A 25,027-nucleotide genomic window follows, 5' to 3' on the forward strand; every position below is an offset into this window, starting at 1 on the left:
GGGAAACTTGGTCGTGGCTTTATTACAATGAGCAAACAGAAATAGATATAAATAAAATACAAGATAAACAATTTCAAATACTTTTATTTATGTCTTAATTTAAGATGGGGTAAGTGAAATTTGTGGTAGAGCAAGTTAGTTTGGCGTCTCTACCTGTCCTTGGGCAAGTACTTCAAAAATGTATTTGTCTACTCCTGTCTTTTGACATAGGCCTTTGATATTTTGTATGTTTAATTTACTATCATATGTTCACATCACTGTTCCCTTTTTTAATCTCATTTACATATAGGCGAATGTTCATGGACCGTTAAGTCTTAATTTTCCACTTTAAAGATGATCCCAAAAAATGTGTTAAAAACTATGGAAACGGAAGGGTAGACATCAGTTTTAGTGGGCTAAACAATTCTTCCTAGTCATCAAAGGATTTAAGAATGGTGCACAACCAAATGGGATTAGAAAAATAAGATTTGAGGAGGAGGGAGGGGTTGATTTTTAGATATGTCACTGCACTCTGAATAGAGAACAACATTGAGGCACTTGTATGTGTGTATGAAAACACCTATTAGACTATACATGTACTGTAAATTTAATATTTTAAAAATTGCCAATGGTTTGCCTTCGATATCTTTAAGAATTGAAATGATTACCATTTCCTCACGAATGTGAACAACATGCATGTGAATCTTGTTAAATATGAAAATGTTATAATTAATACAAAAACCAGTGTAATGTCTGAATTTGTCAGTACAACAACCAGTGTAATGTCTGAATTTGTCAGTACAAAAACCAGTGTAATGTCTGAATTTGTCAGTACAAAAACCAGTGTAATGTCTGAATTTGTCAGTACAAAAACCAGTGTAATGTCTGAATTTGTCAGTACAAAAACCAGTGTAATGTCTGAATTTGTCATTACAAAAACCAATGTAATGTCTGAATTTGTCAGTACAAAAACTGGTGTAATGTCTGAATTTGTCAGTACAAAAACCAGTGTAATGTCTGAATTTGTCAGTACAAAAACCAGTGTAATGTCTGAATTTGCCAGTACAAAAACCAGTGTAATGTCTGAATTTGTCAGTACAAAAACCAGTGTAATGTCTGAATTTGTCAGTACAAAAACCAGTGTAATGTCTGAATTTGCTGAAATAAATATAACATAGTACAACAACCACTGGAGTAATTGATAACAGGTTGTCATGGTTACTGTTTATGTTTTACAGTGGCTCCAATGTGAACGTGCCTGGACAATGGATGTTCAACATTGGACAGCTGAATGGTGGGGGCATCCGTGAGCCTTCATTTGGCACAGAAGAAACGGGAGGTAAGTTATGCAGTGAGGTGAACTGTGTGGAGTTTGGGTCAAAGGGTTAATGGAGGTCCCTTTATTACATTATTAGTTACACAGTCAGTTTGAGACATAATATGGAGTCATCCTGAATGTGAAATGGAAATCTGTATTGCCGAGTCCCAGCCAATACGGATTTCCATTTCACAGTCTGGATGACTCCATATTATGTCCCAAACTGACTGACTGTGTAACAAATTTATCCCACCAAAGACCTTTCGAAAATTTGTTAAGATTTCAGTAACATCTTTGATAAATATTAATTCCATATACATGTGTCACATTGAAAATCATATAATCACAATATCAGAACATCACAATTAAAAATATGAACACTAACATTAAATAAACAAATCATGTGTGTTGAAACTGAATGCAGCCATACATCGAAAACTACATTAGCTGTCAGACAAATATACCCTTGCACGGAGACGGTGTATTGAAATATTCCTTGAGGCAAGGACTTGTAGACAAAGGTCTTTCAAGGTTATTTTGGAAAGGTCAAGGAAAGGTCAAGGACACTCAGAACATATTAAAGTTCCTTAGGCTATAAATAAAAATGGGTTTGTTTCCCCTCCCCCGGCCGGGTAAAAAAAAAGGGCCTGGGTCAAAAAATTTTTATACCAAAAATTCGCACTTTTTTTTTTTATTTCCGGAACAAAAATCTTGTCCGTTCCAAATTTTACTTTCGCTGTTTTTGGAACAAACTCGATACAGTGTCAATTCTCCGGGACTACTTTCCCCTACGAAGAATATGAATTATAAATGCCAGCAGACATGTCAATCCAGTGACCAACATAAAAACAAGCTCAACCAACACATGGCATACTCTTCTTCTGATGTACAGTATTGAAAATGACTATCGGTGCTCTGAGCTGCTTTTTATACGCCCGTCGAAGACGGGACGTATTATGGTATGGCTCTGTCCGTCTGTCTGTCAGTCTGTCCGGACCTTGTGGGCAGGATACAGACTGAACCATAAGCCCTAGGACTTTACAACTTGGTACATTTGATCACCATGATGAGAGGAAAATGCCTATTGTTTTTCAAGGTGAGAGGTCGAAGGTCATGGTCGTAGTATCACTTATTAGGAAAACCTTGTGGGCAGGATACAAACCGAACCGTAAGCTCCAGGATATTATAACTTGGTATATTTGATCACCATGATGAGAGGAAGATGCCTATTGTTTTTCAAGGTCAAAGGTCAAGGTCGTAGTATCACTTTTTAGGAAAACCTTGTGGGCAGGATACAAACCGAACCGTAAGCTCCAGGATATTATAACTTATTATATTTGATCACCATGATGAGAGAAAGATGCCTATTGTTTTTCAAGGTCAAAGGTCAAGGTCGTAGTATCACTTATTAGGAAAACCTTGTGGGCAGGATACAAACCGAACCGTAAGCTCCAGGATATTATAACTTGGTATATTTGATCATCATGATGAGAGGAAGGTGCCTATTGTTTTTCAAGGTCAAAGGTCAAGGTCGTAGTATCACTTATTAGGAAAACCTTGTGGGCAGGATACAAACCGAACCGTTAGCATATTTATGAAGTAGCGCATTCTAAGGCTATCCCTCTTTATATCTTGATATCCATTTCTACAAGCATAATAATGAATTAGCTCACAGAGGACAGTGCTAACTTCACTAAAATATGAATCCCACTAAAATATGTTTTCCTTGAGCAAAATCTACGGGCGTATTATGCCATGTTAGCGTTGCTCTTGTTCATATGTGTTTCCAACGAAAATTTAAAAAAAAGAAAAGAAAAAAAAAAACCACCTGTCTGCCGGGTCTATTTCAAAAGTCAGACCCGGGGGAGGGGAAACAAACATTCTTTTAAATATGGCCTTATTTATACATTTTTAGGTCACCTGAGTAAACTCATGTGACCTATTGCAATTGGTCTGCATCCGTCGTCGTGTGTTGTTCATCATGCGTCATGCATTAACAGTTGAACATTTTTAACTTCTTGGTAAGGCTGTTCAAAATTAATTCTACGTTTAACGTCACCTCAAAACTTCAAAACCTATGAGAGAGGGAGGAAAAAAATAAACAAACAAAAATTTTAAACAAATGTGTATTTATTAAAAATCACCTATTCAGTGACCCCAAAAATCAATAATTTCAAATAATAGATATTGTTGGGTTTTATATTCAAGTCCAAGTCAATTAAAATCACCCAATTTAGTGACCAAAAAAGTAATATGTCAAATTAAACACATTGTAGGATTTGATTTTCAAGTCCAAGTAAATTTTGGCGTTTTCCCAGCAAAGACTTTTTCCTTAATTTGGGTTTGTATATCCCCTCTGCGAAAACACCATGCAGATTGGGTGAGCGGAGGAGTGGCTTGCGATAATATCAGGTGGTACATCCAATGGATGTTCATCACCACAAACATAGCAAACTAAAGGAAAACTTCCTTTTGTGGAAATAGTTGCTAGACACACGTGACCCACAGTTACAATTAAAATTATTATGACAATATTTCATACATTTTTGTAATGACACATCTTAAAGTTTAAAATATGCTTTACTTTGTTTTGTGTTGGTTTGTTTTTTGTTATACAATTTTCTATGTACTATTAATCAGTGTTGAAAGATGCTAATTTGGTGTACCACAACTAAAGATCAGGATTGTACCTTCACTTCTACAAATACAAGGCAGGATTCCAATAGTTTATGACGTCTTCAAATAAATTGATTAAAATATTGCACAGTTTTCTTTTTAGTGCTTTTAATTTTTATGATTAAAGGGACTGGTTCATGATTTTTGATAAAAATATTTTTTTCATTTTTGATGTTAAACATTAGAAATATAACTCATTTAATGTTGACAGCCAAAATTTTGACCTTCTGAATGCAAGAATGAAAGCAATGTTTTAGCCTTAAATCTATGTTATGTAAACAAAGACTCGAGTCTTTTTATGTACAGAAACAAACAAGTGAACTATTGATTTTGTGATATAATGCATCTTAATGTTGTATAGTCACAAATTTTTATTATTAGATGACACGTTTTACCCCAAAAATGCTTGAAATGTGAAAGATATAATAAACTTAGATCGATATCCATTTCTTTTGAAAATTTCGTAAATAATATCATACCGCAATCTTTGTTTAGAAAACAAATAATAAACTCTCTAAAATGAGCTTCTGTGATGATGTATAACATTGATTTCCATATGAAATCTTTCAAACATATTAGACAGTAGATTTTGATCATTAAAAGTGAAAAACAAAATTTTGGGTAGAATGGTGAATCAGTCCCTTTAAATGCTTTGTACAATCAGTAAGTTATGTATTTCCAATCGTAGTACAAACTATCATGAAATAGTATATCGGAACTCTTCAGTGTTGAGAAGGTAAATTTTATATGAAATGGTGGCCGTTTGCAACGACTTCGAAAATAACCATCTTTATTTACTATGGAATTTACACTATGTAAAGGTAAGAAATGCATGTTTCATTGTGATGGGGAGTTAATAGGATGTCGAAGGCGAAAAGTTGAAGCGGTCAAGGAATTCAGTTTAACCCATTTTAATCGCAAAAAGTGGCCGAAGTTCAGGCAAGATTTCACTTTGTGTGACACTGGTCTGACATTCAGAAGAGGCGTCAGTCCAGCTTCGACGAATCTCGCTGAGATTAGTTCGGTTCAAACCATCTTTGTACGTTTTCTTTGCTTCAATAGTGGCATATACTTCCATTTTCTTCACGTAAGGACCTCTGATTCAATTTTGCATACGTTTCCCTCTTACGCGGGAAGTATAATCAAGTCGCTAAATGAAAAACCAAACACGAACGACTACTTCAAATCCGGATTTGTTTGTTTTTTCAAAACGGCAATTTCGCCGAAACCTACGCGCGCGGGTGACGTTAAACGTAGAATTAACTTTAGGCAGCCTAACTACCATTCCAATTCTTTTCAAATTTGGTATGAAGCATCTTTTGGACAAGGGGGGCATAAATTGTAAATTTCAGAACTCCTGCACCCCTAAGGCCTTAGGGGCGGGGCAAAAACTGCCCAAAATTGACCAATTTTCGAGAGAAAAATCTTTTACAACCGCACATAAGTAAAAAAAAAAAATAAATGCATAGGGATATAGAGCAGGAAGGTCTCTACCAAAATTGTAAATTTCATGATCCCTGGAGTAGGGGTTCTGAACCCAGGGCGGGGCCAAACTTGGTATATGGTGGTTATGTGTAAAACACTTAAATAACATCTTCTTTAGTGCTATTGATACTGAATTGAAACTAAATGGATATTTAGAAAGAGCAGGTAGTCCTTTACCAAAATTGTAATTTTGATGATCCCAGGGTTAGGGGTTTTGGTATCAGGGTTGGGCCAAAATGGTCAGTTGTTAAAAATGTGAACAATTGAACATTGTTAACTTCTTGATAACTTCCATTCCAATTCCTTTCAAATTTAGTATGAAGCATCTTTGGAACAAGGGGGACATAAATTTTAAATTTCAGAACCCCTACACCCCTTGGGCCTTAGGGGGAGGTCAAAAACTGCTAAATATTGACCAATTTTGAAAATGATCTTCTCTACAACCACACACGTGTAAGAAAAACTAACTGCATGGTGATGTAGAGCAGGAACACTTCTACCATAATTGTAAATTTCTTGATTCCTGGGGTAGGGATTCTGACTCCAGGTTGGGGCCAAACTTGGTATGTAGTGGTTATGTGTAAAACATTCAAATAACATCTTCTTTAGTGCTATTCAAAGTAAATGAATATTTAGAAAGAACAGATAGTCTTTTAACAAATTTGTAAATTTGATGATCCCAGGGGTAGGGGCTTTGGTGGGGCGAAAATGGACAGTTATTAAATTTGTAAAAAATAGAATATTTTTAACTTCTTGATAACTACCATTCCAATTCTTTTCAAATTTGGTATGAAGTATCTTTGGGGAAAGGGGGCATAAATTTCAGGACTCCTGCACCCCTGGGGCCCTAGGGGCAGAGGAAAACTGCCAAAATCGACCAATTTTCAAAAATCTTCTCTATGACTGCATATCTTCAATAAAAGCTAAATGCATAGTGATGTAGAACAGGAAGGCCTCTACCAAAATTGTAAATTTCATAATCTCTGGGGTAGAGGTTCTGACTCTAGTGCGGGCCAATCTTGGTATGATATATAGTGTACATGTGCAAAATGTGTAAATGATATCTGCTTTAATGTTTTTGATACTAAATTAAAACTAAATGGATATTTAGAAGGTTTAGGTAGTCTTTTACTCAAATTGTAAATTTCATGATTCTAGGGAGTAAGGGTTTGGTTTCAGGGTGAAGCCAAAATTATTGTAGTGATTATTGTCTTTATCATTTGAAGGACTTCTTTCAGTTTACTTATACAGTAAAAAAACTTAATGCATATTTAGGAAAAGCAGAAAAGAATATTACACAAAAAATGGTGAATTTCGCATCCCCAGGGTTTTCACTTTAGGTTGGGTCCGTGATATCATTTAATGATAGTACATGTACACATATTATTTTATGTAAAGCCTGTCATCAGTATAGGCACTTTTAAGGGCATTGAAGTTTTAAGAACACATCTTGTTTTATGCTGTTGCTGAATATTAGAATTTTACTTAGATATTTTCAGAACAAGAAATTGTTTCTAGATTTTATAGCCCTTCGGACCAGTGATACTTTTAACTAGTACTCAGGTGACCAATAAGGCCTGTGGGTCTCTTGTTGATATAAAAGTTCTCCTAAACCTTTCATAAGAAATTTATCAAAATTGATCACAAATATTCTTTGAGACCGGGACTTTTGGACCAAGGTCATTTTTGAAAGGTCAAGGTCACTCAGAACACCTTATATAAGTAAAAAGTTCTTTATTTCAACAATTTTTGAACAGGTATTGATCATATACAGGTATCACACAAATAAGTAATAGGCAAATGGCTTTCAGACAAAGGTCACTCAAGGCCATTTTGTAAAGGTCAATTTCACTCAACATAAATCTTATATATGAAAAAGAAACAATAATATTTCAACAGTTATTGATCATTGTGTAAGTAATTCATCATGTGAAGTAGTTCATTGGTTAGATGCATTTCGGGGAGCATCCATCAGTTTTACTGATATTCTTGTTTTGTTTTGCAGTTGTAATTTTTGAGCCGACCCTGGGGAGCGAGACATGTACAGAGGGAGCCACTGAGTGTGACTTGAACGCACAGTGTGTGGATTACTCCATTGGCTACTGCTGCAAGTGTCTAGATAATTACTATGGCAACGGGCTCAATTGTCTGGAAAAGGGTCAGTATTCGCTGTAGTCTGCACTATCTCTAAGTTGACAAAAACTAATACAATGCTTCAGTAGTACAGTGTGGGATAAGGAAATTCCATTGAGGGGACAAGATTCGCAGTCTAGGATGAGGCTGTGCCGAGTCCTAGACAGTGAATCTTGTTCCATAGGTGGAATTTCCCTATCTTACACTAGTAAAAAATGAAGGATTATTTCTCTCATATTTTACTCACAGTTTAGTGCATGAATTCAAAATCTTTGAAAAAATTCAAAATTATCAAAATCCTCATTTGAATTTCGATGCAAAATCTAATTAGACAGCCAGAAAGAGCATACCCAAAAATGGTTTACACTGTAAACTGAAAAAACTCAAGGTTGTCCACCAGAAAGCTATTTCAAATAAAAAAAACTCAAGGTTGTCCACCAGAAAGCTATATCAAATAAAAAAAACTCAAGGTTGTCCACCAGAAAGCTATATCAAATAAAAAAACTCAAGGTTGTCCACCAGAAAGCTATATCAAATAAAAAAACTCAAGGTTGTCCACCAGAAAGCTATATCAAATTGAAATTTAAAGAAAACAATACTAAACATTGTACTTCTCCGTGTAAATATAAGACGTCACAATCAAATGACGTCGCAGCAGTATGAGACAGAAAAATCTCACATGGCTGTCTCACATGGGTAAAGTCGATCTCACACTGGTGATAATGTGAGAAAGTAAACTTCAGTATTAAGTCTATATATATATATATATATATATATATATATATAAGTATTTGAAGGGTATACAAAATGGAAATATATATGCATCATGTGTGTTTATTCTAATCAGGAGTGCCCCAGCGAATGAACGGCAAGGTGTATGGAGAGTTGAATGGCTACACAATCGAGAATCTGGACATGCATGTGTACATTGTGACACGTGATGGGCGAGCGTACACCGCCATCAGTCGCATAGTACCCCAGATGGAGGGAAATCTACGATCGTTGATCACTGTTGGAGGAATCATGGGATGGCTTTTTGCTCAGCCCCAGCACCCGGATGCCAAAAACGGTTACATGTTATCAGGTATAAAGCTGACCAGTACATGTGCAGTTTGATTATACAACCATGAACGATGACATGTTATCGAGCATATAAAACTGACCAGTGCTTGTCCAGTTTAATCGTACAGCTAAGAAAAGAGAGAGGCCATTTCAAAAAGCTTATTTGTAATTAAACATGATAATGATACTTCTGTATAAGATTTCTTGTGTTTAAAATTCTGATTTTGTTTAATATAGTGTTTTATTATTTACATGTATGTGACTGACAATAGATATCATTATACAGAATTTCATTTCAACAAAGTGCGTAATTGTTAAGCAGTTTCTGACATGTCAGAAAGCAGATATTTTAAAGTCGTTTAGTGTTGTTGCTTTTTGTTTCCAGGTGGCATTCTGAATCGTACAGCAGCAGTTCGATACTCCACGGGTGAGCAGGTTTCAATCATTCAGAAGTTTCATGGACACGATACCCAGGGACACATGAGGCTGGAGACAAATATACAGGGTACTGTACCATCAATCCCTATCAACTCCTCGATCACCCTCGGAGATTACACCGAGGAATATCAGCGTATCGCACCAGGTAGGTCGCATAACAAGTCTTATGCAAGAGGGTGTTTTGCAAGTGTTTGTGTTTGACAACTTTTAACGTTGTACTAATTGCAACTGAAATAATACATTACTTATTTTATAATTATTATTTGGGTTTCAAAATCATGGAATTTAAAGGAATGGCAGCATAAGAAGTATAAGATATTAATTTAAACCATGCTTTGTAATTCAGCTTTTACTCAGTATGGAGTGATCAGAACATGTATCAAATTCCACGATAATGAGAGTTTTACGTATTGATATTTAGGACAGTGGCAGTCGAGCTCCACTGGGCGTTACGTAGTGAATGGAATAACTCGTCAATATCAACTGGATCAGACAATTATGTACGAGGAATGTAAATACAACACTGACCCTCAAGTGGACGTCATGAGACTAATGACCAGCAGGAACTACCTGAGTTATGAAGTTGATCAGAATATCGTCCGCTACATCATGACGGCCAAAATGGGAGTCAGTCAGTCAGGTACTTGATTTTGTTTGCAGAACTTTGTGTTTGGGTACATGTACTTACAAATTACAAGCTGTGTGTGTCAGTTGTCCTGATTGTATAGTTTTATTGTGTTCTCTGTATCTAGGTATAGCTTAACAGGGTGGAAATCGTGTATTAAAGTTACGCTTTTACGTTGATCTTTTCTATAAATTTCTGTAAGGTCTTGATCCCTGCCTAGAGGGCGCTGCTAGATGTCACCAGAATGCTGAGTGTATTCCTGAGGGCAATGAGGTCAGATGTCAGTGTCGCAGAGGATTTATTGGGGACGGTACCGAGTGTCAAGGTAACCACAGACCACCAGTAAACATATACCATCTGATTAAAAGATCCGTACCATTGATCTATCTCCAGAATCGATCTTGGGGATCTGTTAACTGTCAGTGCCTAGTAACAGATTCTATCTCCAGAATCGATCTCGGGGATCTGTTAACTGTCAGTGCCTAGTAACAGATCTTTAACAACTTTCACTTTTATTGTTTGAATACTGTGGAATCGTATAAATTCATAGGGACCAATTTTCATAGAGCATTCAATATTTTACAATCCATTGGGATGTTAATCTTGGATTATCCAATATTTTACAATCCATTGGGATGTTATTTCTTGGTTTATCCAATATTTTACCATCCATTGGTATGTTATTTTGTGGGTATGGTTTCCGTGCATTGAAATATTGTGCAAATTGTGAATTTCAATGAGGTTTTCAGTTCTTGGGATAGGGGCATGAAAATTCTTTACAATCCAGGTTTAATTGGCTGAAATGTGTGTGATTGTTTATATCTTATCTTTATCGACCAGATGTGAATGAATGCACAGAGAATCCATGTGACGTTAACGCTGACTGCTACAACCTACCGGGGTCATTCGAGTGCACATGTCGCTTTGGTTTCACAGGGGATGGTTTACGATGTCAAAGTAAGAAACATGTAAACACATAATGCAATCCTAATTTTATTTACTCTCTATGAATAAACAAATACATAATCATAATTAATATTTAATCTAAATTTTTATCATTGTTGAATCGGGATTGAACATTTCCAATAATAATAATGAATTCTTTTATTTAGACAGGATAGCAATATTGGTACATGTATTACAAGTTTGCATTGTGGTCCTGTATGTTTAAAAGCATGATACTATTAGTTACACAGTCAGTTAGTGACCTGATACAGAAAAATACATGGTGTGAAAAGAAAACACCATGTATTTTTCCGTATCAGGTCACTAAACTGTGTAACGAATTTATCATGTCAAAAACCTCTAACTGTATATGTGGGGGTCTATATCATACAACTTATCGCTTTGCGAATTTTGTCACGGCTGCAAGTCGAACACGACAATAAATTACTCGCTCAATACAGATTTTTCTCGCATGATACATTTTATTTTTCACAGTGTCATGTGACCAAGATCTGACCAATTAGATTTCAACAATTTTGTCTGAGGCGTGATAAACACTTTTCCATTGCCTTCCTGCTCTTTGCAGACTGCATTTTGACCTTTGATCTTTATGTCTGTTTACAGGGGAAGTAAGACTATGTGGAGATGACGTCTGCAATCCCAATGCACGTTGTGTCTTCAACAGTGACATCGGACGACCCATGTGTGAATGTAATTCTGGTTACTATGGTGATGGAAAAAATTGTTCCACTTTAGGTTTGTTTTGTTTTTTTCTGACAGATTAGATAGTATCCCCCTGTGAATAAAGTGTAGGGAGGGGGAATAAAGTGTAGGGAGGGGGTATAAAGTGTAGGGAGGGGGAATAAAGTGTAGGGAGGGGGTATAAAATGTAGGGAGGGGGAATAAAGTGTAGGGAGGGGGTATAAAGTGTAGGGAGGGGGAATAAAGTGTAGGGAGGGGGAATAAAGTGTAGGGAGGGGGAATAAAGTGTAGGGAGGGGGTATAAAGTGTAGGGAGGGGGAATAAAGTGTAGGGAGGGGGAATTAAGTGTAGGGGGGAATAAAGTGTAGGGAGGGGGTATAAAGTGTAGGGAGGGGGAATAAAGTGTAGGGAGGGGGTATATTGGATTTAGCATGTTAGTCTGTTTGCAGACATGATTTTGTCTGGACATGTTCTGAAAGACCAGCACATGTATTTTTCTGAAAATTTGTACACTCTTTATTCACCATATGAAGATGTTCACCATCTATTTTCATCATGACTGGACAATTTTTCTGTTTAACTTGTAAACAGTTAAAGCAGTGGCCTTAGTCAATATTTTTAGAGATGTCATTTCAGACAGATCTGTTTTGGAATTGATTTTGCAATTGTTTGTTTTAATATTGAATCTTGAGATTAAGAATCGCTCCAAATAGAGAATAGTGGTTTTGATATTTTATAATTCCTTAAGGCTCATCAGCTATACAGGATATTCACCTCACCTTACCCATCCTCTTTGTGCCCGCTGGCACATAAGGCCCCAATACACTGCCTCCACCTGCCTCTGTCTCTGGCTACTGATCTTGCTGATGCCCAGCTATTCCACCCCAGCTTTAACCTTTCCTATTCATTAGTTCTTCTCCACATTGTTTTTGGCCGGCCTACTTTCCTCCTTCCCTCTGGGTGCCATGACAGTGCGGTGGTGCAAATCCTGGTGTTCTTCATCCTTAGTACATGGCCAATCTAATTCCATTTCCTGAGAAGTATTATTTCACTTTCACAGGATATTATATGTTTTGCATCTTTGCTAACCAACTGTTTTCAGTGCACTCTGCTTCCTATAATTTATGGGGAGCAAAGGGGATCAAAAACCCTTGGCTAGTGAAGATGTCTGTTTTGTATTATTTTGATATTCATCATATCATAAGGTTTTAGAAAGTTTTTATTTGTTGCATCATGTAAAACGTTCAATTTTTTACATCATGTAAAACGTTCTGATCTTTTACACCATGTAAAATGTTCTGATCTTTCAAAACATGTAAAGCGTTCTGATCTTTTATATCATATGAAACGTTCTGATCCATACATAACTTAAAATTTTTGGATCTGTTGCATCATTAGAATTAAAAAATAGCCAATGTTTTCTGAATGGTTTCAGCGTTTGAGTGTAATGAGGCCCCTGACGTTTGCCACCAGGATGCCGAATGTGTCTTTGACTACAATGATCGGCGCTACAAGTGCGAGTGTGGAGAGGGATTCAGTGGTGACGGTCTCGTCTGTGAGGCGTACAAGGACCAGTGTAGCAGATGCCACATCAATGCCACATGCGTGTTTAACGTTAACACGTTTGCCCACATCTGCCAATGTAATCCAGGATTTACTGGTGATGGGAGATTCTGTTCAGCTATTGGTAATTAAGTATTTTTAATTGATTAACCCACATGCATTTGTAGTATTTGTGTCGTCAGTTTGTGATTGGCACACTGAGGATTTCCAATAAAAACCATAAAGATGTTTATTTAGGAAAATTACTCTAAGATATTTTGATTTTCAGAAATACCAAGTGTTTGCCAACTTTGTAGTGTAAATGCAGAATGTTTATTTGATGTTTCCAAGCAAAACTTTACCTGTCAGTGTAGATCCACTTACCGTGGCGATGGGTTTAACTGCACGCAGGCGGATTGCCGTTACGAACAAATGTGTGATCCCAACGCAGACTGTTTGTACGATCCGTTTGAACTGAGATACCTCTGCCTCTGTAGAAATGGATATTCAGGTCAGTGCATGTGATAAGATTATGTCCAGAAATTTACATTAGTTCTACAAGAATACGGTTTATAAATTAATATTTATATTACAAATCGCATTTTCCTCTATGAACCAACCAATATCAGCACACGACACAATCCGTTCATATTGACAATGAACGGATTATGAACTAGTTTAAAGCATGCGACTGAGTGTGTAATGATTTGAAAATATACAACATGTGTTACAAAGATCTCACAAAGTCACACCCTGGATTGAGATTGTGAACTTACGTGGATTATCATCCTAATCTTGTGGTCTCATAGCTCCAAAATACAGTGCACCATGCACTATTGATAAAAGGCAGGGTAAGACGAAGTGTGACGTCATGTCTATGTTTTGATGTACGTCACAATACGACTGTGACATAGGTGGATCTTAGTAGTTCGTTTTATGCAACAAAATATTTCCTGACTTATAGAAGCAATGTAAAGAAATGATGATTAAGTAAATGAATATAAATATAAGAAATGAACATCACTTTTGAGCTGTCGAGCTAGTGCAATTCACAGAATTTGCCTCAAATCCAAATCCGTTCATATTGACCATGAACAGCTAAAAGGTGACGTTCATTTCTCAAATAATCTTGATACTGGTATTCTTGCTGGGGTTTAATTTAAGAGATACCATCAGTATATTTCATTTTGACTGCATGTACAGTTAAAACTGCCTAATCCGACACCCGTGTAATCTGTTTCACTGGGCATTTCGACCCTTATTTTCATTCTGAATTTCACATTTTCATTGTTTATGACACTGTTTATTCTGACACACTGAATATTCAGACAAAATATAATTGTCTCCCTGTGCTGCATGTTGAATTAGACAGGTTTCGCTGTAGAAGAAATCCATTGTATTCAAGCTCAAGACATCCAACATTTATTGTTTTTGTATTTCTCGGCTGATTTTTTTATCCATTGTGTTCAAGCTCAAGACATCCAACATTTATTGTTTTTGTATTTCTTGGCTGGTTTTTTTTAGTAGACATTTTCCTGATAACCTTCACGATACCTGTGTTTTTGTAGGTAATGGTTTGACTTGTGAGCCCCAGGGTTGTGAAGTCTACAACGATTGTGATGTAAACGCCCAGTGCCTGCCCGACCCTAGGTACACCAGCAGATATGCATGTCGCTGTAACCAAGGATACAGGGGTGATGGCAAATCCTGCGAACAAGAGGGTAAGCTCTGATTGGTCTAATCATAAATCAAATGATATGTCATCTCTGATTGGTCCAATCATAAATCAAATGATCTCTCATGTCTGATTGGTCTTATCATAAATCAAATGATATATCATCTCTGATTGGTCCAATCATAAATCAAATGATATGTCATCTCTGATTGGTCCAATCATGACATGGAGGCCGATTCATCTCAAATTGTTGCCATCATAAAACAGAGTATTTTACAACTACATTTTATGCCTTTGTTTGTTGGTTTTCTCTGTGGACATATAATGGAATTTAAGTGTTTTGAAAGTGCTAAAACTAGATTAGTGATAAATTGAGTATGATTACAGTAAATATCAGTCATCTATGTGAAAAATAGAAAATGAAATCAGAAATAGAAAACACAAAAACATTGAAAGAATGCGACTAGCTGTGCGATGCCTTAAAATTGAAATATCTCCTTTTGTATTACAGAGGTTTCCTGTAACCAGATTAATAACTGCTCCCCATTTGCCGAGTGTTTGTACAACCTCTCTGTGGATTCCTATCGGTGTCGTTGTCGACCTGGTTATGATGGTGATGGAAAGGCCTGTATTCCAAGTGGTATGTCATGTACCATTTCCATAACCACAGCTTTATCTAAAGAAGACTGGATAAGATTACAATGTATTGGGGGGGGGGGGGGGGGGGGGAGTTCAATTACATGCATCAGTCATAGAGACTTCGCTACATGCATGTTACATGTTATGTATTGAAAGCCCCTGATACCATCAGTAATGTAGGTTCCGTAATTTTGCAAGATCTGATCACCATTCATGAAATATATTTACTCACTTTTATTTTAAATTGCCAAAATACATGTGAAAACTCTGAATTGATCGACAGACCACTCCTGTGTTTATTTTCTTTTGATTTGACTTTTGCGAGTCATTTTGCAGTATGGTGTACAGTACACTTATAACGAACATACTTATAACAAATTCATGCTTATGGTGGAGTGAGATTTATTCCCATATGAGAGGAAAATAACCAAAATCGTATTTGTTATAATGAAGTTTGGGTTATAATGAACTGCTTTTCACTTGCCCTGGAGGTTCACCATAACCGTATTTTACTGTACTTGAATAAAACAAGTACCGTATTTTGCCAAATATAATACGTATTTTTTTTCAAGAATTTTTTGGTTCGAGAAAGGGGTGCATATTATATACCACAATAGGTGTTTGACCAATTTTTTTGAGGTGGAACTCAGCGGTTAAGTACATGTAATGATTCACTCTGAGACATAGCCTTCATAAACTCCACACGTTGTTACATTGTTCATTTATTTAAAAGCAAAAAATTTATCTTAAGAAAATTAGTTACCCGGTATTACTACAAAAACGTAAATTGTAGAAAATGTGACACTTACAATATGTAAAAAATCAAATTATTATGAAACAGCCAAATTAAGATTCATTGGATCTGAATATTCTTCACGTCGTATGCCACCATTTTAGCATGATTGTGTACACAATGCCTTGTCACGTGCTAAGATAAACGACGTTATTTTGGGAAATTATACCATCTCTTTATCAGTAGATAATGTGTATTACTTGGAGGTTTTATACCATCTCTTTATCAGTAGATAATGTGTATTACTAGGAGGTTTTATACCATCTCTTTACCAGTATATAATGTGTATTACTAGGAGGTTTTATACCATCTCTTTATCAGTAGATAATGTGTATTACTAGGAGGTTTTATACCATCTCTTTATCAGTATATAATGTGTATTACTAGGAGGTTTTATACCATCTCTTTATCAGTAGATAATGTGTATTACTAGGAGGTTTTATACCATCTCTTTATCAGTATATAATGTGTATTACTAGGAGGTTTTCTACTGTCTCTTCTTCAGATACGAATGAGAGGGTGCTGTGGTTCTAGGATATGATATTGAAAACGTTTATTCACGCTTTTCTTTTATTCCCAAATACAGTGAAACCTATCTAATCTGACATGCACTGGGAGATAAATCTTCTGTTGGAATACACAGTGTGTCAGAATAAACAGTGTAAAAAACAATGAAAATAGGAAATTGAGAATGAAAAAGAAAATAAGTCCAGTGAAATAGATTGCACAGGTGTCAGATAAGGCAGTTTTCATTGTATTATGCAAATATTATAGCACCAAAGAAATATGTTTAGATACATTATGCACAATTTATTTTTGAAGGTCACAATTGCCAAAGAAATCCCACAGTGTGTGACCCAAATGCTAACTGTGTTTCAAATGGAGAATTATATGTCTGTGTGTGCAACTCCGGATTCAGAGGAGACGGAAAACTCTGCTATAGTATGTTAAAAATAACTATGATGATTAAACACTAACCGATGTGTTTTCATGAATTCTAAATTTCCCTTCATTTATGTATCAAAAATCCTTATTTTGTGACAGTTTACCGTTGCCTTTGATGTGCACATACAACATGTACTTTCTGTTTTTAGGGACGAGTTCCGAGGACTTCCTGTATTTGTCTCAGGGTAAAACTCTCAGTCGGGTCAACATGGACCAAGACACAGGACCAGGAGAGCTAATTATTTACAAGCCCAGTAAGGACCTCTATATAATAAGGGCTGTTCCAGAAATGATCAAATGGGGGGGTCGGGCGGCAAATGATATTTTTTTGTGTGGGTGGTCGTATTTTTTCATATTTTATTTGGTCCGTGGTTGGACTGTTAAAAAAATATTTATTATGGGTAGTGGGTAGTTTCTATTGTTTTATTTTGTGCCACGTTGGTGTTGAGTTTTCAGAATATTTTTATTGTCGATCTTGTCGTGTTGGTTACAAAACGTCGGAGGGAAAATTGAAAAGGTGCTTTCGAAATGCTGCTTTCGAAATCGGAAATCGGAAGTAACATAGAACTATTCAAGTTGTCGCTCTTTGCAGCGCATAACTTTCCATTACGGCACTCTTCAAATTAGAGGCGCGTTTAGTAGGGTCCCTTTGGACGTGATGGCGGCGAACTCTGTTCTGTAGATTATTACAGTTTACAGTGCATCGATTTTGGGAATATTTTGAAACCAATAGGTACTCCGTTTTCTAATAAAAATAGGCAAACCTTAGTTGATTTATACGAGGGTACCGATGCGTTATATTTATCAGTCGGTGTGATGGTGATATAGAGGCCTCCGGTCGCGGGCTCCATTAGAAGACGAACGATTCGTGGAAAAACATATCCATACCCATTTCATGATAATAGCATCGTTTGGACTCCCAATCTTTCCAACATTCCCGCCATAGATGCCTTTGATTGTTGATGTGACATCGTTTCTTCAGAACTACTGTGATACAATGTCGCACAGGCATTACCGCGTCATTGACTAGAATGTTTGTCCCGAAAACCTCGCGAGATTTGTACCGTTTTCATTTTTAAAAATATTTTTGTGGTGGGTCTGGTTAGGGCTATTCCAGAAATAAATACATGGGGGGGTCGGGAGGCACCTTTTGTATATACCAAGCACCCATAAAAAAAAATAAAAAATTACCCCATGACCCATCAAATTAATAAACTCATTTTACAATGACCCATCTAATAAAAAAAAAAAAAACTAACCAAACCCACCACAAAAATATTTTTAAAAATGAAAACGGTACAAATCTCGCGAGGTTTTCGGGACAAACATTCTAGTCAATGACGCGGTAATGCCTGTGCGACATTGTATCACAGTAGTTCTGAAGAAACGATGTCACATCAACAATCAAAGGCATCTATGGCGGGAATGTTGGAAAGATTGGGAGTCCAAACGATGCTATTATCATGAAATGGGTATGGATATGTTTTTCCACGAATCGTTCGTCTTCTAATGGAGCCCGCGACCGGAGGCCTCTATATCACCATCACACCGACTGATAAATATAACGCATCGGTACCCTCGTATAAATCAACTAAGGTTTGCCTATTTTTATTAGAAAACGGAGTACCTATTGGTTTCAAAATATTCCCAAAATCGATGCACTGTAAACTGTAATAATCTACAGAACAGAGTTCGCCGCCATCACGTCCAAAGGGACCCTACTAAACGCGCCTCTAATTTGAAGAGTGCCGTAATGGGAAGTTATGCGCTGCAAAGAGCGACAACTCGAATAGTTCTATGTTACTTCCGATTTCCGATTTCGAAAGCAGCATTTCGAAAGCACCTTTTCAATTTTCCCTCCGACGTTTTGTAACCAACACGACAAGAGCGACAATAAAAATATTCTGAAAACTCAACACCCACGTGGCACAAAATAAAACAATAGAAACTACCCACTACCCATAATAAATATTTTTTTAACAGTCCAACCACAGACCAATTAAAATATGAAAAACTACGACCACCCACACAAAAAAATATCGTTTGCCGCCCGACCCCCCCATTTGATCATTTCTGGAACAGCCCTTAGTTTTTTTTTTAATTAGATGGGTCATTGTAAAATGAGTTTATCAATTTGATGGGTCATGGGGTAATTTTTTATTTTTTTTTATGGGTGCTTGGTATATACAAAAGGTGCCTCCCAACCCCCCCATGTATTTATTTCTGGAATAGCCCTAACCATAAAGTACCGTGTATAGTGCACCTACGTGTATAGTACGCACCCGAAACAACTGATTATTTACACGCCCAGTAATAACCATAAAGTACCGTGTATAGTACGCACCCCAAACAACTGATTATTTACACGCCCAGTAATAACCATAAAGTACCGTGTATAGTACGCACCCGAAACAACTGATTATTTACACGCCCAGTAATAACCATAAAGTACCGTGTATAGTACGCACCCCAAACAACTGATTATTTACACGCCCAGTAATAACCATAAAGTACCATGTATAGTACGCACCCCAAACAACTGATTATTTACACGCCCAGTAATAACCATAAAGTACCGTGTATAGTGCACCTATGTGTATAGTACGCACCCCAAACAACTGATTATTTACATGCCCAGTAATGACTTCTATACAATACGCAATTTCCAAGTTGCCCAATAGTTCTTTACCTTTGTGGAACTCTTATGCACAGTGAGACGCAAATATACTTTCGTGCACACGTGGTGGGTACAAATGCTTATTGCTGCCTTCATATATTGCCTAAAGGCCGATTATCAGACACCATGCAACCACCCAAACTGTAGGGTCACACAATATTAGTAAATTTATGAGTATTAAATGATGAAATAGCTCAAACAAAAATCGATAATCGCCATCTTTCTTTGATTAAAGTATCACTCATGCTGAAGAGGAAATAAAAAATAATTTCATATTTAATTTAATGGTCTATTCAAACAAATATTATTCTTGATATGGTCAGTTTAATGTATACCAGTGGCTGATATAAACAAAATTTATGCTTTCATAACTTTTATCCTTATTTACATTGCTAGTCTATAATATATGCAATCGTTACTACTCGGCTATTTCCGTAACCGCAAATGAACCTCGTATGTGGATCGACGCCATCAGAGTCTGTTGCCATGTGTACACATATGTAACTATGATGTCACAGTCATACATTACAATATGATTTGCGACATTTCAAATGCATCTAAGATATCATACATATCTAAGGTATTCTACCACTATCATTTTCCACTTATATGTTTATGTATTAGAGTGTATAAGACGTTAATGATACCAAAACTGAATCAATGGTAAAAATATAAATAACACCCCTAACAACTGATTATTTACAAGCCCAGTAATGGTAACCTGAACTTATACCAAAAAAGGGATGATCCTTTTAGTCTTTTGGATTGTGTGCACTCCACTCTTTCAGGGTTAGAATTCCTGGAAATCAACTGCGCACAATACATGACAATTTATGAATCTACTATAAACCAGTCCAATAAGGACCTTAGAAGGACAATCTGTTTGTTTGTAATTGAGGTAATTGCTGTGTGTGTGTATATTTAAAATATTCCTATTGGCCATTGCAGGTCATGAATGTTCTCATTGGTTGTTACAGATCAGTTGATAGTTGTATTGAAAGGTCTCATTGGTTGTTACAGGTCAGCGGATTGTAGTATTGAAAGTTCTCATTGGTTGTTACAGATCAGCTGATTGTTGCTGTTGATGGTGACTGTGCTGATGGAAGCCTATATTATACAGATGTTGTAGAGGGAAGCGTTTATCATGCTGCTAGCAATGGTTCCAATCTCAACGTCATCATATCAGGCAAGTGCTGTGAACTGATACAGTTCTAAGGTACTAGTTATGGCAATAATACAAGAATTACGAGGGCTATTTGATGTGTATTGTACCACAGCGTGATAACGCTTTGCATGATTTTGTGGATGATGGTACTCTTGAATATCTCTGTTCAATACCTTTCCAACAGTATAATCACGAGCCTTCAGCTCCACATAGTTTTAAACTTATAGTCATTTCAACAGAGCCAGTCATTGACCACTGTTGTAAAAATGGTTGGGAAATGGGTTGAGAATATTGAAGAAATTAGAGCTTGTATAAAAGTTCGCACAAAACTCGGTCATTCGGTAATGCAGATTTTTACTGAATTGGGGGAAATTTATGGGTCTGATAATGTATCTTATGAGACAGTTCGTAGGTAGAGAAAGAAATTTCTGACTGGTACAGAGTCCGTCAAAGATGCAAGAAAATCTGGCCAACTTGTGACTAACAGGCAAGGCAAATGTCTCAAAAGACAGGGAAATAATTGAAAGTGATGGCAGATACACGATTCGTGATATTGCCAAAACTGTTGGCATATCACTATCGCGGGTGCATTTCATTTTGAAAGTAAGAAAGATTTCTGCTAGATAGATACTGCATATATTGACAGATAACCAAAAACGGGTACGAGTACAAACCGCTAAACAATTGCTCAAAATGTTTCCCAAATTCAATCAAAGCCAATTTGCAAACTTTGTTACTGGTGACGAAACTTGGGTTCACTATTTCGAACCAGTAAGAAAAATTGGAAACAAATTATGGCTAACTAAATATGGTAGAAGGCCTGTAGTTGCCAAAAGAACCATAAGCACAAAGAAGGTTCTTTATTGCATATTCTTCTCATGTGATGGTATAGCTGTACAAATTCCGTTGCCGAAGTGCACAAGTGCTACAAGTCGGTATTACCGAGATGTTATACCAAAAATGCTCAAGAAATATTATCATAAACGACGCCGTGTCAGGATTTAGGCATGTTCGTCTACTTTATGATAATGCTCCATCACACTCATCTGAGCTTGTAAAGAAATTTTTGAAGTCAGAGGTTACCATCTTGGCACACCCACCATACTCTCCAGATCTAGCCCCATGCGACTTTTTCCTTTTTCCATAACTTAAAAAATTCTTATCTGGTCGTTGTTACAAGTCCCGACAAGCCCTTGGCTCAGCCATCAACCAGTGCCTCAGAGGTCTACCTTAATCGTGACGCATTTCAGAAATGGATTCAGAGATTGAAATTATGTATTTCAAACCGCAGAGAATACTTTGAAGGGATGTAATGTTCATTTCACTATTTGAGTTAATTCCTTTTGAGATATTGTACAATACACATTACATATCGAACAGTCCTCGTACCATGGGAACCAAAATGTGAGACCCTTGTATAGCATTAAAACAAAGACAGATAACTTGTTGGGGTCTTAGCTACATTTGTCATTTCTGAAAGGTGCTTTATTAAAATAGAATGTATTTCTTATTAGTTTTTAATGTTTTATTAGGATGTAGTGTATTTGTGAATGGTTTTTAATGTTATTAGAATGTGCTGTATTTCATTTAAGATATATTGTGAATGAACCCTTATCACGTACAAGAGTAATCTTTACTTAAAGTAAAGTGATATCAACAGATTTTGCAAAGTCAATGATTTAATAAGATTAATGCATGACAGGATTTTGTTGGAGTCTTTTTTAAATAGTTTTTGTAAAAAATATTGATAACCATAAAATATTTCAAAAGTCTAGTTTATATATTCAAAATATTAAATCCTAGGGCAATAACTCTGTTTCATTAAATTATTTATCAGGTAAATTATGCAATAGATTTCCTTTATTTTTCACAAACAGTTTCATGTAATTGTTATGAAAACTATTACATGTATATTGTTATAAACAGGTTTGTGAAATTTGGTAATGCTGTTAAAGGAAAATTGTAATTTTCTGACGTTGATAACCGGTATATGCATGCTAAATGGTAAATGTTGTGAAGTATGATGTCACAGGTAAATGTTGTAAAGTATGTCAAAGGTAAATGTTGTAAAGTATAATGTCACAGGTAAATATAACAAATTATTATATAGCTAATAAATAGTCTATTATAAAATCTGCGTAAAATCTAGAGAATGTTAGCATTCAATATCCTGAGAATTTATTGAACGCTAACTTTGCATTGCGTAAATTGTATGCGCCCGAAACATTCCGAGTATAAGTGTTCAATATTGACATTACTGTACGACGTAAACATGCCAAAGTGGCAGACGACGGTCCTCCGAATCTGACAGAGTAGGTATTTGTTATTTACTTAAGTAAAATGTTTTACTGTACATAAATTATGATGTTCCCATTCACAAAATCAGTTTGTTTTGAACATGCATTAATGACGGGTTAAATATTGAACAGTTAAGAAATGCATGCTGTTATTGCACATCTTCACTTTAGATGCCAATATTGATGAATTCTCGTCTATTTTGGAGTAGTTTGAGTGAAAAGGGATATAATTTAACAACTAAATATGTGACAAATAAATATAATGAAATATGATGTCACAGGTAAATGTTGTAAAGTATGATGTCACAGGTAAATGTTGTAAAATATGATGTTACAGGTAAATGTTGTAAAGTATGATGTCACAGGTAAATGTTGTAAAGTATGATGGCACAGGTAAATGTTGTAAAGTATGATGGCACAGGTAAATGTTGTAAAGTATGTCACAGGTAAATATGATAAAGTATGATATTACAGGTAAATGTTGTAAAGTATGATGGCACAGGTAAATGTTGTAAAGTATGATGGCACAGGTAATTATAATTTTAAAGTATGTCCCATGTAAATATAATAAAGTATGATGTCACAGGTAAATGTAAAGTATGATGTCACAGGTAATTATAATTAAGTATGTCACAGGTAAATATAATAAAGTATGATGTCACAAGTAAACATTTAAGGGTATGATATCACAAGTAAATATATAAAGGTATGATGTCAGAAGTAAATGTTTAGAGGTATGATGTCACAAGTAAACATGTAAAGGTATGATGTCACAAGTAAACATGTAAAGGTATGATGTCACAAGTAAACATGTAAAGGTACACTGTATGATGTCACAAGTAAATATTTAAAGGTATGATGTCACAAGTAAATGTGTAGAGGTATGATGTCACAAGTAAACATTTAGAGGTATGATGTCACAAGTAAACATTTAAAGGTATGATATCAATTAAATTAGATGATTTTGACCACTGTTTTACACATGGTGACATACAGGGTTTAATATCGTGGACACCCACCTGTATAAGTTTATATGCACGGTGTGCACCAGTATCAATGGTTGACCGTTTTATAACTTAGGTTTTATAACTTAGGTCTGAAGGCGTGTCCATTGACTGGGTGTCACAGAACATGTAATCAATGGTTGATCGTTTATGACTCATGTTTTATAACTTTAGGTCTGAAGTCTCCTGAAGGTTTGTCCATTGATTGGGTGTCACGGAACATGTACTGGACAGACTCCGAGATGGACTGCATAGAAGTATCCAGACTTAATGGAACGTCCAGAAAGAGGCTGTTCGAGAAGGGACTGGTCAACCCAAGAGCCATCGTTGTCAATCCACAGAGAGGGTATGTGCCACTTCTTGTCAGTCCACAGTTTTCAATCATAAAATCAATGCTAGCAGAGTAAAGTACAAATAAGTTAAGTTTTTCACTTATCTATAACATAGACTAATTTTTTGTTCAAATTCATAATAAACCTTCTATCCTCTGACTAGAACAGATAATTAATGACCAGATTATTTTTTTTAGAAAAGTCATATTAATCTTACTTTACTATCTGACTATGTAATGAGTAAATGATTTAAAAAAAACAGTCTGCAGTATTGTTTTTTAAAAAGCAGAATTTGTTGTGTGATTTTTTAGGAGAATGTACTGTACTTTTGTTTTAAGCAGCATTTGTTATATGATCTTGTAGGAGAATGTACTGGACTGACTGGAACAGAGGATCTCCAAAAATCGAGGTGGCAGACATGGATGGCACCAACAGGAAGGTGTTCGTAGAGTCGGACATGAGACTTCCAAATGGTCTGGCCATCGACCTTTATTCCAGCCAGCTGTGCTGGGGAGACGCTGGTGAGTGAGAGTGTGTTACTAGATAGGAAAGCTGACAGCAATTGATGTACAACTATCACAAATCCAGCTTCCTG

The 25,027-nt window shown here is 36.1% G+C and overlaps 1 protein-coding gene across 2 annotated transcripts in view; it reads left to right on the plus strand.

Annotated features, from left to right (window-relative positions):
- The window catches only part of LOC125650723 (nidogen-1-like), a 43,750-nt gene that overhangs the window by 11,589 nt on the left and 7,134 nt on the right, over window positions 1-25,027 (plus strand). For both annotated transcript variants that reach the window (XM_048879239.2, XM_056166405.1), the window contains exons 5-21: window positions 1,218-1,318; window positions 7,464-7,616; window positions 8,439-8,675; window positions 9,039-9,236; window positions 9,513-9,731; window positions 9,919-10,041; window positions 10,557-10,673; window positions 11,286-11,417; window positions 12,799-13,050; window positions 13,195-13,416; window positions 14,474-14,626; window positions 15,092-15,220; window positions 16,835-16,954; window positions 17,107-17,211; window positions 20,698-20,820; window positions 24,275-24,446; window positions 24,796-24,953. In XM_048879239.2, coding sequence (XP_048735196.2) covers window positions 1,218-1,318; window positions 7,464-7,616; window positions 8,439-8,675; window positions 9,039-9,236; window positions 9,513-9,731; window positions 9,919-10,041; window positions 10,557-10,673; window positions 11,286-11,417; window positions 12,799-13,050; window positions 13,195-13,416; window positions 14,474-14,626; window positions 15,092-15,220; window positions 16,835-16,954; window positions 17,107-17,211; window positions 20,698-20,820; window positions 24,275-24,446; window positions 24,796-24,953 — 2,714 coding nt within the window. The remainder of the gene's footprint in view (window positions 1-1,217; window positions 1,319-7,463; window positions 7,617-8,438; window positions 8,676-9,038; window positions 9,237-9,512; window positions 9,732-9,918; window positions 10,042-10,556; window positions 10,674-11,285; window positions 11,418-12,798; window positions 13,051-13,194; window positions 13,417-14,473; window positions 14,627-15,091; window positions 15,221-16,834; window positions 16,955-17,106; window positions 17,212-20,697; window positions 20,821-24,274; window positions 24,447-24,795; window positions 24,954-25,027) is intronic.

The sequence above is a fragment of the Ostrea edulis genome, chromosome 5, assembly GCF_947568905.1.
Source record: "Ostrea edulis chromosome 5, xbOstEdul1.1, whole genome shotgun sequence".
In the NCBI taxonomy this organism is placed as follows: domain Eukaryota; kingdom Metazoa; phylum Mollusca; class Bivalvia; order Ostreida; family Ostreidae; genus Ostrea; species Ostrea edulis.